Source organism: Mytilus edulis, chromosome 10, assembly GCF_963676685.1.
Source record: "Mytilus edulis chromosome 10, xbMytEdul2.2, whole genome shotgun sequence".
Taxonomy (NCBI): Eukaryota; Metazoa; Mollusca; class Bivalvia; order Mytilida; family Mytilidae; genus Mytilus; species Mytilus edulis.
In genome coordinates this window covers 61555367-61573683 of record NC_092353.1, presented here as the reverse complement: position 1 = coordinate 61573683, position 18317 = coordinate 61555367, and the positions used below count along the sequence as shown (strand labels likewise).

The 18317-nt window shown below is 31.7% G+C and overlaps 1 protein-coding gene across 1 annotated transcript; it reads left to right on the top strand.

Moving 5' to 3' along the window:
• The first annotated feature begins 3610 nt into the window (after positions 1 to 3610).
• On the top strand, positions 3611 to 14670 carry LOC139491631 (ectonucleotide pyrophosphatase/phosphodiesterase family member 5-like). Its single transcript, XM_071279411.1, has 4 exons — positions 3611 to 4830; positions 6518 to 6709; positions 7667 to 7912; positions 14491 to 14670. Exons 1-4 carry the CDS (start codon positions 3915 to 3917, stop codon positions 14649 to 14651), a joined length of 1515 nt encoding a protein of 504 aa, XP_071135512.1. The 5' UTR covers positions 3611 to 3914; the 3' UTR covers positions 14652 to 14670.
• The last annotated feature ends 3647 nt before the right edge of the window (positions 14671 to 18317 follow it).

The following is an 18317-nucleotide window of genomic DNA, read 5'->3' as shown; positions in this document are numbered from 1 at the left end:
AAATACAGCACAAACAACATTTTCCAAAAGACTAAAAAAGTGAAATATAACAAAACCCACTTGACTAACAGGTCGAACAACTGATGTTCTTAAACCCTGCTGACTTCCATTGACGATTGCCAATTAAATTGACCAAATTATGGATCTTTATATTAATTCAATACTAAACAGAAAACAATAAACTTGCGACAAGGATGGTCAACCACAAACATATATATATGTAAACATATAACTTGCAAAAAATCTTCGTTTTGCATTGAAAAGAACAATTTGTTATAAAACGAACGTTTTAAAAGAGGGACGAAAGATACCAGAGGGACAGTAATAGATTGAAAGTAAACTGACAACGCCATGGATAAAATAAAAAGACAAACACAAATAATAGTACAGGAGACAAAACATAGAACACTAAAGACTAAGTAACACGAACCCCACCAAAAACGGAGGGTGATCTCAGGTGCATCCGAATGGTAAGCAGATCGTGCTACATATGTGGCACCCGTCGTGTTGCTTATGTTATTACAAATCCGGTAAAAAGTCTTATTCGGTAGGTCATAATCGTGAAAAGGGAAGGGTATTGTAGTTATGACATAAGGAACATATTCGATTTCATCTGTGAAACGGTTATTCCATAACGGTCAACCAACTCGTGACGACGTCCGTAAAATTTACGAAGGAATGATTTCAACTTCACCATTTGGAACTCTTGCTTGTGAGCAGCAATCCTTTATCAAGGTATCATGATAGGAAATACAAGCCCGGGAATGTCGTATTAATTGGGAGATATATACTCCGTATGCAAGCGCTGCTGGAATGTTGCTACATAGAAATGAAAAGTTCACAATTGGGAAGCTGAAATCAGCTCTTTTGTCGTAAAGTTTTGTTTTCAACCAACCCTCGTTGTCAATTTCTAGATGTAAGTCAAGATATGAGACAGACTGTAGCTTTTGAAAAAAACACGGACAATACAAAACACCATTTTGTAAGTGAACTGCATTTAGAATAAGATGAAATGGCTTGAATAAAATAACTATATAAATAGCAGTAAATCGATATGATCGCATGTAAATTCACTCGAACAAATCTGATCTACATTCGAAAACACGATCTCCGCCGGACACTATACCTACCGTGTAAGTTATGGTTTCATATCAGTGGTTTGTAGTATTAGATCTTATAACATCATAATTTATTTGCCTTTTTAGTCAGAAATGTTTAGATCGATTGTAAAGCAAGGTGAACAATCGGATGAAATATTGACACACCATGTTTATTGAAGTGTTTTTTTTTTTTTTGTATTTTTATTAATATATCAAAGATCAAATTGAAAATGGAAATTGGGAATGTGTCAAAAAGACAACCCGACCATAGAAAAGACAACAGCAAAAGGTCACCAACAGGTCTTAAGTGTAGCGAGAAATTCCCGCACCCGGAGGCGTCCTTCAGCTCGCCCCTTAACAAATATATACTTGTTCAGTGATAATGAACGCCATACTAAACTCCAAATTGTACACAAGAAACTAAAATAAAAATAATACAAGACCAACAAAGGCCAGAGGCTCCTGACTTGGGACAGGCGCAAAAATGCGGCGGGGTTAAACATGTTTATGATCTCAACCCTCCCCTTATACCTCTAGCCAATGTAGAAAAGTAAACGCATAACAATACGCACATTAAAATTCAGTTCAAGAGAAGTCCGAGTCTGATGTCAGAAGATGTAACCAAAGAAAATAAACAAAATGACAATAATACATAAATAACAACAGACTGAGGTGAATACTGTCATTTTTGTGCTTTATAAAGAATATTTGAAGAGCCTTTTTCATGAATATCATCAGTACAAATTTAGAGTACCAAGTTACGAGGGGAGTGTGTTTCGTATAAGCCCAGTTAAATCTGGATTACCCCATCCCCGATTTTCACAGATAACACATTTTTCATATTGAAAAAAATATCTCTGTACAAGATAGTCGAAAGATAATGAAGTCATTATAACACGCAAAAGAAGAAAACGGAAATTTGATAGAAAAACGAACAAAAGGCAAACATATACAAACTAATAACTTATTCAAAAAACCATGGGTGATCTCAGGTGCTCAGAACGTGTACACAGATCCTGCTTTGTATGTGGCAACCTTTGTGTTACTAAATTAAGTACACATCTGATAATACAGTAAGCTCAAGCAGGTACAAACTCTGTAATTAAGTCAGTTAGAGTCTGCCCTTGTAAGTTGAATTTTATAATAAACCTGTTCATGTAAGTGCAAACTCTTTATTAAAGTGTAATTCGGTTGGTCACGTTCGAGGGAATGTTTGTGTCGTGGTTGTAATTCATTATACGAATTATTTTAACATGATAATGTCAAACATTTAAAATGCAAGGGGACTGAATTTTTGTTTTACGCAAAAAAAAAAAAAAAACTTTTAAAAAAAATCAAAAAATATACCAGATTTCAAATTATGGAGCATGTTTATCGTAGTTGTAAAAAAATCACCATTTTTTTCTTCATATACATGAAATCCGGTTAACCTTGTGGAGCGAAGCGCAACGCTTTCAAATTTCGTGTAAGTTTCCGAATTAAATAAACAAAGAACGTGAATAATGTGAGTTTTCTTTAACTATTGACGAAATCACAAATCGATTAATTCAGTCGAGATTTCCCTTAGTTCCAGTAGTTTGAAATTCTTTGCTTGTCCTTATCCAACCAAATCCGTTAATAATAGTATTAGAATTATCAAACCTTTGTTGAATTAGCGGTGGAGAAAATAAGTCGATCGTGCTTTTTTCGACGGAGGAGGCGTCTACAGTTTGCTAAAGTTTGTGAAAGGGTCAATTGAATTAGAAACACCAATGGTTGTTCGATAATAATATTTACATGTAGTTGTTTCAGCCTTGACACAGTTGCACCGTCATATTGTAAAGTGTAGCTATCCAAATAACATCAAGACGGAACTCAGAGAGACGGAATATTTAATTTATATCTGTCCACGGATTACCTTTGACCAATACAATGACTTCTACATTCAAGTTATTGCACTATATATGAGGAACATGCAAGTACCAACTTTAAAGAAATATTTAAACTGTTGATTTTTCTATAATTCTTAAAAAATATTTTTTTCTTATCCCAGGCATAAATTATACCTTAGCCATATTTGGCACAACTTTTTTGGAATTTTAAATCCTCAATGCTCTTCAATTTTGTTCTTGTTTGGCTTTATAAAGATGAGTCTTATATAGACGAAACGCGTGTCTGGCGTACTAAATTATAATCCTGGTACCTTTGATAACTATAATAATATCTAAAATCAGAATGGTATACAATAATAATTTATAGATTTTTAATAATGAAAACACACAAAATCTGTCATTTCCGTGTAGCTACACATTATTCAAAACTACTAATTTTCGTTTTCTCATATTTTTTATGTGTTTTCCCATCCTTTTCTATTCCTAAACGCTCATTATTTTTTTGGCCTATCTGTCTCAATTCTAAATATGTTCTGTCGATTTTTCTGGACTATTGGTCCATTATTCTCTTATTTGTAAAACTCATCTAGACCCTCTAAAATGTACATTTAATTTCAGGATGTGTGCATCAAAAATAATTACACCTAATATTTTTACCTTTTACGTGTTTTGTGGATTAAATGTTTGAAACAGCTACTACCTGATATTTTTCATACGTTAATTTTAATTCTGTGAAACTAACTAATGACGAAATGTCTAATTACCAGATCAAAGGGCAAAGGTAATTCGTGAATGACCGATTAATAGTGTCAGTTGTTTTTTTGTTACAGTATTTTGTGTATTTATTTATTTTTTTATTTTTTTTTCATTGATGTTTAATACGTGTGAAAACATTACATTAGAATAGGAGTGATAACTCTGTTTCAACTTATGACATATTAGCATGCAACATTATCATTTTCAAGACATCGTTCAAGTAATCTTTATACTACTATTATCTGAAATGGCACCAGTCTGCTTTTCGAAAGAAATACATCTTCCTAAACTAATTATTATTTCTATGGATGGCTTTAGGTACAATTATCTAGACAAGCTTCCTCTCGATAAGATAACTAATTTCACTTACCTAATTAAAAATGGTGTGAAAGCCAAGTTTATCAAAAACGTATTTCCAACTGTTACATACCCGAATCACATGACGATAGCTACTGGTCTTTATCCTGAAAGCCATGGTGTTGTAGACAATGTATTTTGGGACCCATACTTAGAAGATAAATTTGACATAGCAAATTTTAGACAAAACTTTGAATCAAAATGGTTCGACAGCGGTGGTGAACCGATATGGGTTACCAATCAGAACGCAGGATTGCATAGGGATAGTGGCGTCATATGGTGGCCAACTGGTGTCGCAGCAATCAAATCATACATGCCACGGGTAATGCCGGTAGATGAATTCAATGAAACTGTTTCAGACTGGAAGGTGAGAGTTGATACTCTAGTCAAATGGTTTAGAAATGACAAAGAAAATATCAGACCAATAAATTTAGGAATATTGCATTTTTCTGATCCCGATTTAACTGCGCATAAATATGGTTCAGATAATGCCGATGGTACTATCACAGATGAGATACAACAGATAATCTTTAAACTTGATGCTACATTGGGATATCTTAAGCAAAAATTGGTGGAATCACATCTTTGGGAGGAAATGAATTTGATAGTAACAGCAGACCATGGACACACGAATCTCCTTTCCTTGAAGGACGGTCAGATTAATTTAGATGATTATAGCATAGATCCAAAGTCGTATACAACAGTTAGCGGTGTCCATAATGTATTTAGTTTGGAACCAACTGAAGGTAATTAAGTTCATGTCTTAACACAATACCTCTGCCATGTTTTACTGTACATTTTTTCTTTATTGTTTCTCTAGTAATTATTCAATAATTGTTTTTCTAGTACATTATGTGTACTTGTTCAATAAGATCTAATTTTCATAGATATATATATAGGGCTTAATTACTATTAAAAAATTAAAGTAATTGAAAACAAGAATAAAGGAGAATTATAATGAAACAAACACTATATTGTGTATCAATTCAAGACACAAAATCAGCACACAGCCACTATATGTTGTGTAATTTAATTAAAAATATGTTATGACTATCCAAGCAACCTTTGTCTTTCATATTCTTCTCTACATCCAACGATTCAAGCTGTTTTTATTACTTTCTAAGATAGATTGATGAAATGATAGTTATATAATATTAAACTATATATGCCTATGTATTACATTATTTCTTGTAACCATTGAAAAACTATATACATAATATGACATTGTGTAAGATCATGTTGTCCATGTGCATAAAAATCATTAAAACATAAAAATATTTGCTAGAAGTCAACCATGATGTTTATTGTTTTGAAGAACATATACAAACAAATAATAAATCATACGTTAACTAAAGAAATTGACTGACAATCGCACTAAAAAAACACACTAAATCAATAGATTATTCTGACCATAATCATTTCAGAATACATACAGCTTTCTAATCTCATTCTTGTATATATATAATTCGTCTAGATAACAGCCCAAAATGTTAGATCTGTAACTGTAAATTTGCATTAGCAAATTTTTTATTCTTCCCTGGCTGGGATTCGAACTCACGCTACTGAGATATTGTGGCACGAGATTGCATTGCACTGTGCCTGACGCGCTAGACCACACGAACGCCTAGACTCTACAATAATTAAGCTTTCGGTGGCCGGGTGTTACCTTTCCTCGTCAGTTTTAATCTAGCGTCGTAACACAGTACATGATATATAATGCATGAAGATAGAATTGTAACAGATCAGCTGAATTATCTGCTGTAAAGGATCCTACAACTTAATGTGAGATGCAGTCACAGAAATAATTATATTATAAATACGTCTGAATCAGTGACATCTCTACAACGATGGTGATACAATGCTGAAAACACATTCTGTATATGGTCCGAGACCACAGTTATTCCGTAGTGCATTTCTTTTAGACAATAAATGTAATTGTTCTTCCCTGGCTGGAATTCGAACTATATATATATATATATATATATATACTTGTCTAAATTGATAACAACGTTCAAACCTATGATTGCGTTGGATAAAAACCGCAATTATTATAAAAAAAGTATATTTTAACAAAACGCAAATTAGCAGGTCAAACAACTGATGACTGCAATTGAAGATTGCCATATAAACGGATCACCAGATTTAACAAAATGGATTTTATTATGAATTCATTACCAAACAGAAAACAATAAACTTGCGGAAGGGATGGTATACCGCAAAAATTTGAACGTTCGGGATCGAAACGGTATTTGGAAGGCCATATAATCTACCTCAATTTATGATAGACTCTTGAATTTTTTTATGTGTCGAAATAGGATAAACAGAATGATCATTTAAACCCGAAGGCAAATATAATACTAGCACAAACGAAAAAATATAAACAAGTCTAAAATGAAAACAACGTTCAAACCTATAATTGTGTTTTATATACAGGTACAGACATAGATAAATTACACAGAGATTTAAGTGCAATACCAAAGATATATGTCTACAGAAAATGTGATAAATATATGAGTCGGATACATTACTGTAATAACAGAAGGATAATGGAGTTCATCTTGGAAGCGGAGGAGGGGCATTTTATCGGAAACACCAAAAGTTTAAGTCTGCTTAAAAATATTTCTAGTAAGTAAGAACAATTTTCAACTTTCTAATTGCCCGATTTTTTGCCCCATAAACGCAAAATTACATCATTTCAAAGAACAAAGTGATTTAGAATATAACATTTATTAAGCATCCAAATTATCAAAAAAAAAATAAAGGAAAGTATCTTTTTGATTTACATTTTGTATTAGCAAATAAACAGAAGTGGAGAGTTTGCATGAGAAGGAATTCTGTGTTTTTCGTATGAACTTTATTTAAAAAAATACTGTGTTCTAGAAATAACAATAAAAAAAACGTGAAATTAGTATACCCGAATGAAACGGGCTATGCATGCTATAACATTGCAAATATAAGTCTAGAGTTGAAATAATTTTTCCATGGAAAAAGTCCAAGGGTTTATAAATTTACATAAGCTAGTTAAAAATAGGGCAGGCAATCATCCCTAATAGATTTCTTTATTATTATACGCGACTTACAAACAGATTTGAAATTTTAGAACGTTTTACTTAAATGGTAAACTTTAATTTATAGTTTGACTGACACGTACGAGTGGAATCCGTGTCCTCCTTATTATAGTAATATCGTCAAGCTACTTTTATTCTTTTTTAAAATTTATCTTGTTTAATTGTATCAACGGAACATAAAATTTGTTTAATGATACTGTTTTGTTAACATTTTATTGATTCAATTAACTATTTACTCAATTGCAAATAAAGAAGCAAACGAAAAACTATCCTTTATATTGCAAATAGAAAACACGGCAATACCAACCAACACAATATCATTTCTTCAAATGGGATAAAAAAAATCTTCGCATCAAACCCAATAACAAGCACTGCGAAGGAACAGTAGCATTTGTGACCTACTTATTTCTCGTGTGAACTAAAAATATGAAAAAATTTGAAAGTAATTATACTTTTAAACACAAATTGAATATTACAATTTAATTGTAATCATGGAACATGCTTTTATTTTTAGAGGGCTCACATGGCTACGACCAAAACAAAGTACCAAATATGCGACCATTTTTCATTGGCTTTGGGCAAGCTTTTAAGAAAGGACTTGTGTCAGAGGCGTTTGAGTCGGTTGATATTTATCCACTTATGTGTCACATTCTTGGAATAAAGCCGGCTCCAAATAATGGATCTCTAGATAATGTGCGCCATCTCTTAAACCAACCGTATTCATCCCAGTCGGACCAATTCCAGTCAACAATTGTAATATGTAAGTAAGAACAGATTCTAATCCAAACGTTTGTGTTTACTTTTTACTGCAGAAAGAGTTGTTTTACAGTTGGAGATACATTTGACCTTTCACTAAATAAAACACAAAACGCAGATTCAGATTCAGATTCAATAGTTTATTAAAGTCTCACCACTTGTATAACATTATACATTTCAATATACATATAAAACATTGCGTATAACATGAAATATTGGATAACATATATAAAACATATTGTATATTAAAACTAACAGTAAAATATCATTGGCTTATAAATACTAAAACATATATACAAGTGCCATTCTATTAAGAATTATGAGAGACTAATATTAAAGGATTAATTATATACAATATTTTACACAATGTTAAAACTATATTTATCTAAGATTCAAAATACATCATTTGTCATTAGCTATATACAAATAAAAAATTTGTTCTTCTACATAAAATATTAAAGCAGGTTTTAGCAACTAACTGACATAGTTCTTCATTCCTGAATAAAAATATAAATTTTTCGTCAGAAAACAAGTTATAAAATTGATCGTTATGTTTTACTGCTTTATTATACAATAAATTTCGAAGGTTTGCATATAAAGGACACAAAGTAACTACATGTTTCTCATCTTCAATTTCGTTTTTACACATAAAACAACATCTTTCATTCATTGGCTTTTTCTCATATCATCCTGTTTCTATTTTAAGTGGCGCAACATTCATCTTAATTTTGCATAAGCACTTCTAAATTTAATAGACATATTTTGTTTTTAAATATAACTCTGTACAATATTGTGATTTATATAGCTTATAAGTACAAAGCTTGTTACCATTACTCTGTGACAGAATTTTCGTTTGCCATTCTGCAATATATTTATCAATTTGTAGAACCATATTCTTATGCAGCACACCATCAATACTAGTATACAAATCAAAGTTACAATCTTTAAGTTTTTCATGACTCTATTACACCAGTTTTTTTTATTATTTACAGCATTTTTATGTGACCATTTGAAAACTTTATAATTTATTCTGTCATTGGTCATTGCACTACATCTTGCCCGATGCCTAAAGACACATGTTCATTGTTTTACACTAGGAGGTCTCCAGCCCATGTCCCCGTTAATTGCATCATTTGGCGTATACTTGCCAACACCCATACAAAACCTGATAGCTCTGTTCTGGACAGCGTTGATACAAGAAAAAGAACGAGTGCCCAAAATGGATGCACCGTAGCCTATTACTGGCCGGACCAGAGTATCAAATAATATTGTAAAGGTACTGTGCTGGAAACCACCATGTGCTTTACATTTAGAAATTAATAAACACAGAGCTCGACTTGCAAACCTTGATACAGCTTTAGCCATCTCATTACAATCGAGATATTCTGTCAACAGTAAACCCAAATATTGGTAACAAGATACTATTTGTACTGTATTATTATTTAACAAAAAACACAAATCAGACCCGCCTTTAAAATACAAAAATAAAACTTACTTGTATTGCTTTATAAAGAAATATGTTCACTTGCTATAAAAACAGCCTTAAAAAATCAATCAAAACTAAACAGGGGGATTTAATTTGTCTAAGCTATTATGCCATAAAGACAATTGTGTAGCCAATATACACAACAGTAAATAATCAAAGTACTGAAGTACTGAACATCAGGGGACCTCAAGTTATGTTGAATTATTAATAAATGACAGGTGTTAATATTATACCTACTAGACAGATATGTTCACCATACAATATGGTACAAATATGTAATATAATTTGCTATCATATCTGAGATACTGACTTGGAACTAGGATACTTAACTTTGTGAATTATCAATGATTACATGGTCAAATGAGAACTGTTAGATTGGCATTATGACCATATAGTTGCACACATACACAAATCGTTAGCGTATAACTTATAATAGAGAATCAACATAGCAAACAATTCTTCGAGTAGCTATATAGTCACTCACTAAACTATGAAAAAGAGGTTCAAGACAATCATATCAAAACAGATAAATTGTAATATTGTGGTTAATTAAAAAATAAAGTGGCGAAACATATATTGTTTTGGCGAAAGAGGTGGCGAAACATTTAGCTTTTGAATCAATTGCGAATTAAATGGATGTTAACACAGCAAGATTACTATCCCTTATTCTAGATTTTTGTTGCAGTCAACACAAGCTCTTTAAATGTTCATAAATAGCTTCACTGAGTTATCTTGGTTTTATTGTAACACAGTCAATCATTTATCCATTATATTTTAAAAACAAATAATCAGCAGCTATACATGTACATTGTAGGTTCTGTTTTCTAATTATTAAATGGTTCATTGTAAATATTACAATGTATTATATGTAGATAGCCATTTGCTAATGATGGTATTTTTGTTAAATGAATTTCACAACATCTGGATATTTTTTCAACTTTTAGTCTTTTTTTACTTTGTTCTGGATTTAATACTTTGGATACCACTGGTTTAGCAATGAGAAAATTTTGCACTATTGTGTCGGTCCTTTGTAAGAAGCCTGTAAAACAGGCCTTGTAATTTTTTGATGTATATCTTGATTTCCCGTTTGTACATTGATGCGGCCATTAGTTTTCTTGTATATATTGTTTAACCTTTGACATTTCATGGCTATTTCTAACTGATTGATGTATAGTTTTTTTTTCTGATTGTAAAAATGTTGTATGGTTATAAGCTTTATTTCTTTTTCATCATTTTGTCTAGAGCTGGTGTCTGATTACCAATCATACCTCCCTTTTCTTTTTTTTATGAATAATGACAACAGTTTGGTTTTAATTTTCATTTATGTATGTACATGTAACAATATAAAACAGTATATATACATTGTGTAATCTCATTCCATCATTAATATTGGTCATTGTTGTTATATATTTATCTTTAAGTTTAACAATGTACTGTGAAAGAGCTATCTTCTAACAGAGACTTAGTATTATGGTTATTGTGAAACAACTGATTCAAAGGACAAGTTTCACTTATTGCCCAAAATGGCCTAAACTATAAAACTCCAAAAAGTTCTCAATTTGGTTCGTAATTTGCGTCTGTTTCAAAAGTTTTAACACTCAATAAATCAGTTCTTTTCATAAAAGTACATTTTATGTTCTAAATTTGTCAAAATGTGATGATTTTGGGCAATTTTCAGACATGAACGCTTTAAGCCTCTAGGAATAAAGATTTGGCCGCTACCTACATGTATCATCCAAAATGTTTTGTAACCAAAAAAATCCAAATCTGATATTTATAATTCATCAATATAAAAACTTTTTGGATCTTGGATGGCAGCCAAGTTTAATTATGCCAAAAACAATTAAAGTTTTACCATAGTTATCTGTGGTATAATGTTCACAATTATTCAATGGTTTTGTTGTGTCTGATTTTCGAATAGAAAAATAAAGATGGCAAGACCTGAACGAGGCCGCCTGATTTTTTTAAGTAACATATGAACAACAGAGTCAGTGTGGGGCCACTAAGCTAAACTGCCCGCTTTGCGCCAGCCAATATAAATGAATGCCTAGGATGGGAACACCAACTCTGTTGTCCCTATATTTTTTTTTAAAATGAACAAAAAATTGTCAAGAACAAATTTTAAAAAATGTATAAATGTGTTAAAATTTAATTATCAAATTAAACATTTTACCTGAAAATATAGGTTGATTTTCGGTGATTCAGATATCTACTTATTATAAAGTTAATTTATAGAAAAATATACAGAAATCCTATATTAGATAAAAAAAAAAAATGATTTAGACCCGCGAGCCCTTAAGACCTTTGTCCAAGATTATGACACATAATCCGTGTTAAACACTTATGCCTAAATTTACGACAAAGTCTCAAACAATAAAATAAATACAAAACCTAAATATTCACTAAAACAATTGAATTACTAAAATGTTGCTTAAAACCTTTTTCACACTGCACTGTCCAAATAGTCCGGTCATATATTCCCGCGGCCCCTGAAGACACGACCCGGGTCTTAATGTTCATCTACAACTGTTCCGAGAGTTTCTTCTGTTATTGTTGCGTCCTCTGTAACAAAAGTTTTGGTTTGGATGATTATCTTCTCTTGTATTTTTCTGAATATTGTCCAGTTCGTTTTCTAGTTTAGTGATTCGATCCCATATATGTTCTTTGTCGCGTTGTAACTGGTGTTGTTGGTCGATTGCTTGACATCTTTGATCGTAAATCCGAAGATTAGCCTCTTTAAGATCAGTAATGCTTTCCCGTAATTTTTCCATTTCTGTTTTATCATCTGCACCCTGATTTTGAAGTTTTCCTAGATTGCTAACAATACTGGTATGCTTTTGATATAACTCTTTAAATTTCTTTTCATAGTGTACACTTTTGATTTTAAATCTTACTCTCTCTGAATTCACTCGGTCGTGCATGAGTCTAACGTTATCTATAAATTTCTTATTATAATCTAAGGTTGGAAAGAAGTCCATCAGCTCAATAGTGTTAAGTTCCGCACAAGGAAAAATCGACATAGCTTTTTGTTCTTTGAATATCCTTATTCTTTCTCCGTCGCGCCTTAATTTCGATTTGGATTTAACTTTCACAACTTTAACGTCCGGTTGTCTGTGAAAGTTACGCATGCATTCTGGCGAAATGTCCAAAATTTCTGCACTTATAGCAAAATGTAGTTTTTGCTATAATACATTGTCTAAAATAAAAATTGATTGTTCACAGTCTTTCCACAAAACTTACATAGGCAGTTATCCATATTTTGAAGTTTCTAGTCTGACAGGTAGTTCCATGATCAGGCATCTGGTATCTCCAGTTTAGGCCAAAATTTCGGGTTCTGTGCGTTTCAATTTTTCAGTTTGCTGGGGGTCAGCTTCACAGGTAGAGCAAGGTATCCGATAGATGCGTTGCCCGGATGTCCTAACACCAGATATAGCCGGGTGAAATGGCGTTCCAGCTAAATGGAAAACAAGAAAGAAGATTCGCTCCTAAAATTTTTATTTCAGCAGTCCGGCTAGACCGAACAACAAACTCCAAACTAAATGTATAGTAACATACAAACAATAACAATATATATAAGCACAATCAATTAAAAGATTAAGCAGCTTAACAGATGACAAATTAGAAATAACAATATATTAAAAGAGTTATTAGTGTCCGACACGTATTTGTAAATTATAGACGAAACTGTCACAGAGAATAAATAATGAGATAAATAGAGTAAATGCATTTAAGACCTTTGTCCAAGGTTATGACACATAATCCGTGTTAAACACTTATGCCTAAATTTACGACAAAGTCTAAAACAATAGAATAAATGCAAAACCTAAATATTCATTAAAACAATGGAATTACTAAAACGTTGCTTAAAAACTATTTTCACACTGCACAGTCCAAATAGTCCAGTCATATTAGAATAACACATACGAATCAAATTTTATTGCACCAGATGAGCATTTTTGGCAGACTATTTTGAACCAAAACACTTCTACGAATTGTAAAGAGCATATCAAATCGTAATGAATAATAAAAAAAAATGGGGGAAAAAAGTATTGAATAATGGTGTTTTGGTATGTTTCTGAATGAAATGTGATTCGCCAAGTGTATAGAGTAATACCTAGAGTTATACATGTTATAGATGTATCAAAAGTTAAAACTATTTATTGAGAAAAACATAGAGTTATATCTAAAGAAGAACGTTCTATTGACATAACTCTATAATGTGTAATACTCCATACAACTAAAAGCCAGATTATCTTATTCATCCTACATTTAGTCAAGAAGTTTCTTTTAGGAGTTTAAAAAATATTGCTCAAGACATGTTCGCTTCACACAACACCTTTGGAGGTCTAGCTTAAAGGTTTCGGGCCACCAATTTACTCCCTCCAATTTAGAACGTAAAAGTAGCCCTTCTCTGACACAAAAAGTGCTTTAACGTAATCGTTAAAAATTGAGAATCAATGCGCTCGGCTCTAAAGTATACTATTTTAATATTCCAAGAAAATCATGGGTTATTTTTAGTAGTACGTGGCTTTCGAAAAGCAGTTCTTTCTTACAACTTAGACTTTAAACATGCGTTGAAAAATGGCATATAGAAATGATATACCTAGTTTTTAAGAAGGTAACATATAAAGAGTGCTGTGAAAATTGCAAAATTTGTTTGAATTGATAGGGACTTTGAATTGGTGGTCTGATATTAATAGGTATTTAAAGGGTTGATAGGGACTTTGAATTGGTGGTCTGATATTAATAGGTATTTAAAGGGTTGATAGGGACTTTGAATTGGTGGTCTGATATTAATAGGTATTTAAAGGGTTGATAGGGATTTTGAATTGGTGGTCTGATATTAATAGGTATTTAAAGGGTTGTTTGTTGACAGTTTAGGACGTCTAATTCTTTCTACACTACTTGAGACAATGTCCTCATTTCTATCAGATGAAATACCATTTTCAAACTGTATGTATAGACTTACTAAAAACTGTTCTTCTACATTAAAAATTTATGTTGTTTATTGCATTATACTTTAAACCAACTATCAAACGAAGTTTTGTTAATTTTGGTTTTAGTCACTAATTATAAGTTTGTTTTTCTATTAATAGTTGTGGTTGTTATGGTGGTGCTAGTATGTGGCCTTTTCTTCGTAGGTGCTTTGCGACAACACAACCATCCGAACAGAAAATCAACCGATCTTATCGTTGGATTATATCCCTTGCTGGTCGATGACAAAGAAGGGGAAGAGAGCAATGAAGAGCTTTTATAGAAACTTCGAAAAGCTGCAACGGAAGTATTAATCATGACTGAATAATATAGTGAATTCTAAAGCTTTATAATAAAATAGAACTTATAATTGATACTGTTTATTTTTTTATTTTTTTTTACAAAATTCGGATATACAATAAAATAATGACACCTGTACGTAAGCGTATTAGGTACATAGTAAAAATAAAATTGGCAGTGAACTTTTTTTTTCAAAGACGATATTTTGACATTTCAAATCTTGAAATTTTGACATTTCAAGACTCGAAATTGTAACTTAAACTTGAAATTTTGACTTTCTAAAATCTTGAAATTTCAACTTTTTGAAAAAGTCGAAATTTTGACTTTTTTACTACTCGAAATTTTGACTTTATAAAAAGTCAAAATTTCGACTTTTTTAAAACTCGAAATTTCGACTTATTTTTAACTCAAAATTTCGACTTTTTTTAAACTCGAAATTTCGACTTTGAACTCAAACTTTCATCTTTTAAAATCTCGAAATTTTTATTTTAAAGTTAAAATTTTGACTTTTGAAATCTCGAAATCTTGACTTTTTCTAAGTACTTTTAAAACTTTGATGTTAGTATTCAAACACAGTTATTATAATTGTAGGAGGAGTAGACATGGAGGCAAATTATTAAAGCGTCAACCACACATTTTGCCAATTTATATTCAGAAAAGTGTTCTTTTTTTTCTTAAATTAAGATATGGATTAGCATTTAATATTGAAGAGTTTCATTCGGAAAGAACATGCATGTTGACAGAATAAAAAAATGTTTTCCCATATTCCATGTTTTGGTTTCCACGACACTGTCGTAGGATCGTCAGATCTGAGGACATTTAGCGTCACAGTTTCAAAGGCCTGTTTGTTTTCTTAATAGCAAGTCACTGACTTTGCCATGTTTAAACAATGATAAATCAAGTAGCCAAAAATGCCATGCATATTCAAGACGACTAATAAGCTGCTCAGTTTTCTAGTTTTGGAATTTTGAAATGTTGGTTCTTTTTTCTGGAACATTCTCTACAAGTTGGCATTCTTATAACACAACTATTAACCCTTGTCTTTATATATTAGACTGTTGAATAAAACTATGTCGTAATATAGGTGTGTCGGAATAACGGGGTTGTCTTGATACACATATCTGAAGTCCAGACTTGAAATATGTATTTGAACGTGAAACATATTTTATTTATTCTTCGGCAAGAACAAGATTTTATATCTATAATAACCTCTTTAAATTGATTTAGTTTATTAAAATATGCTTATCAAGTTTATGATGTATATGGCTCTCCGCTTGCTGATATAAATGACTGTGAATGTGGTAATCGCAAACGTATAAATACTGAGGAGAAGTCGAAATTTTAAGTTTTAAAAAATTCGAAACTTTGAGTTTAAAACAAGTCGAAATTTCGAGTTTAGATATATAGACAATAATAGTGCATTGACTTTACATATCAACGATATAAGGATGAGGCTTAGAAACGGGGAAATGCGAGGCTGTGCTGAGCTATTTCACCGTTTCGGGCCGAATCCTTATATCGTTGATATGTCAAGTCAATGCACTATTATTGTCTTTATACTGCAATCTAAAAAAAACATTTTCATGTGTTAAGGTTATTTATTTGATTTAAATATTGGGGGAAATACCCGTTAAAAAGGCCTCACATCATGCTCGCGGAGAAATATACAACACAATGAAATTTACATTTACCTGTTGAAACCAACACTCGTTGGTGAACGAAATCGTTTGAGTATGGACTTAAATATCAACCATAAGCATAAAACATAATGATTTATAGGTTTCAAACAAAAAATATTAACAAATTAAATATGTTTTTCCAATAACTGCAAAAGAAACAATGTTGAGTCGTTCCACGCATCGTTGTATGCATTTGAAACAAGAACAGGTTGAAGAGGTCGCATGAATAATTCAATATTATTTCGGCAATTTCTATTTAATTATTCATGAGGAAAAGTGATATCGGGTCAGTGACTGTATATGACATAGAAATATACAGTCAACTCATTTTGACTGCTCAAATAGAACGAGTGCAGTATAATTACAAATATATAATCTACATTCGAATTTCAACCGAGAATAGCAAAACAGTTGACTTATAAAATCCATTAAGGATATTGCTGGAGTTTATAAAGTACACATCTTTCCATTGTGCCATGGTTTGCCATCTCTTTTTTTCTCTAAACAAAGTATGGTTGGTTATATGTTCTGAATTTACTTAGAATTTCGGGAGTTTTTCTCAAAATTAAGTAAACTGAATTACAAAAAAAAATCACACTATTCTTAGTCAAATACCTAAAACTTGCGAAAGATATAAAAAGGCAGGATGAGCAACTTGGTGAAAAGGCCGAATTACGATTTATGTAAAAACAAAAAACAAAACAAAAACGGACAAACTTGTAAAAACTAAAAAGGCAGGACTAAATAGACTAAAAGTAAAAAGACAGGACAGAGAATACAACTTAGAAAAAAGAACTAACTGTTTCATCAAAGTCCACCCTCCCATCAAAATAAAATGGTAGATCTCTTAATCCAGAAACAACTGAGAGGAGACAGTTGCATTAAATATTTCGATGTGAAACCTTAAAGTCATAAGAAACCTCAAATTAAAAAAAAATATGCATATGTTTTTTATAACTAAATGAATAGTTTTCATTATACAATATGTACAACTTATGTACATATACTTTTTTCTGCGGAAAATTCTTTAATTTGTCCACATTTAGAAGAAGTTTACTTATTTTTAATTGCTTCCTTCCGGGAAACAATTCGCCGACATATTTTCCGTATGCATAGTAACCTGAGCGTAACCCTCCTTGAATAAATCCGGTGGTCGCAATACGCATGGATCTGTCATTAAAATAAACAATTATCCGATTGTACATGTTACAAATGTAAACATGTGCTCAATACCGATGCTTTTTGTTATTTGTTTACTAGGGGAAATTTGCCTAATTGCGGACACTTTTTAAAATCCGGAAGTTTGGATACTGTAGAGGCCAATTGCGGACATACTGGTGGTTGCATTGGACAGGAAAGGATAGAGGGGTATCAAACGGACTATTTCCCGCGTTTTTATGTCACCTCTCTTGATTGGTAGATTGGAAATACTTAAAACCCGCGGAAATGCGCAGTCGTGTAAATGCGGACATAGGGAGTTAAAATACGGACACCTTGTCGTCAAATTGCGGACACTTATTTTTTTTTAACTACTCTTGCCATTCAAAACGAAATTACTATGTTTATATATACGATTAACTTTCATGAATACCCTTTCATTGCATCTTAAAGCATGTCTGAGAATCGGTTTCGCAAGTAAACTTGTAATACACGTGGAAAGGTGAAAAAATAATAATAAAAAGTATAAATATCTCAGAAATGTTGATTATTCTATTGTGACTATTGTCTATCAAGATGCATCTTTATTTCCATTTTTTTTTTTTTTTTATTTTTATTTTTTGATTTACGTTTTCGGGTTTTTTTTCAGTTTCTTTGATTTTTTTCAACAAGCTGTTTTTAGATAAAAAAAAAAATATTAATAAATCAAAAAGCGTATTAAGAACATATCTCGTACCTCGTGCTGATTCTTATACTATGATGTCGTTTCATTCATATTTTACTTAGAATAAGACACGGACTCTGGGTGAATT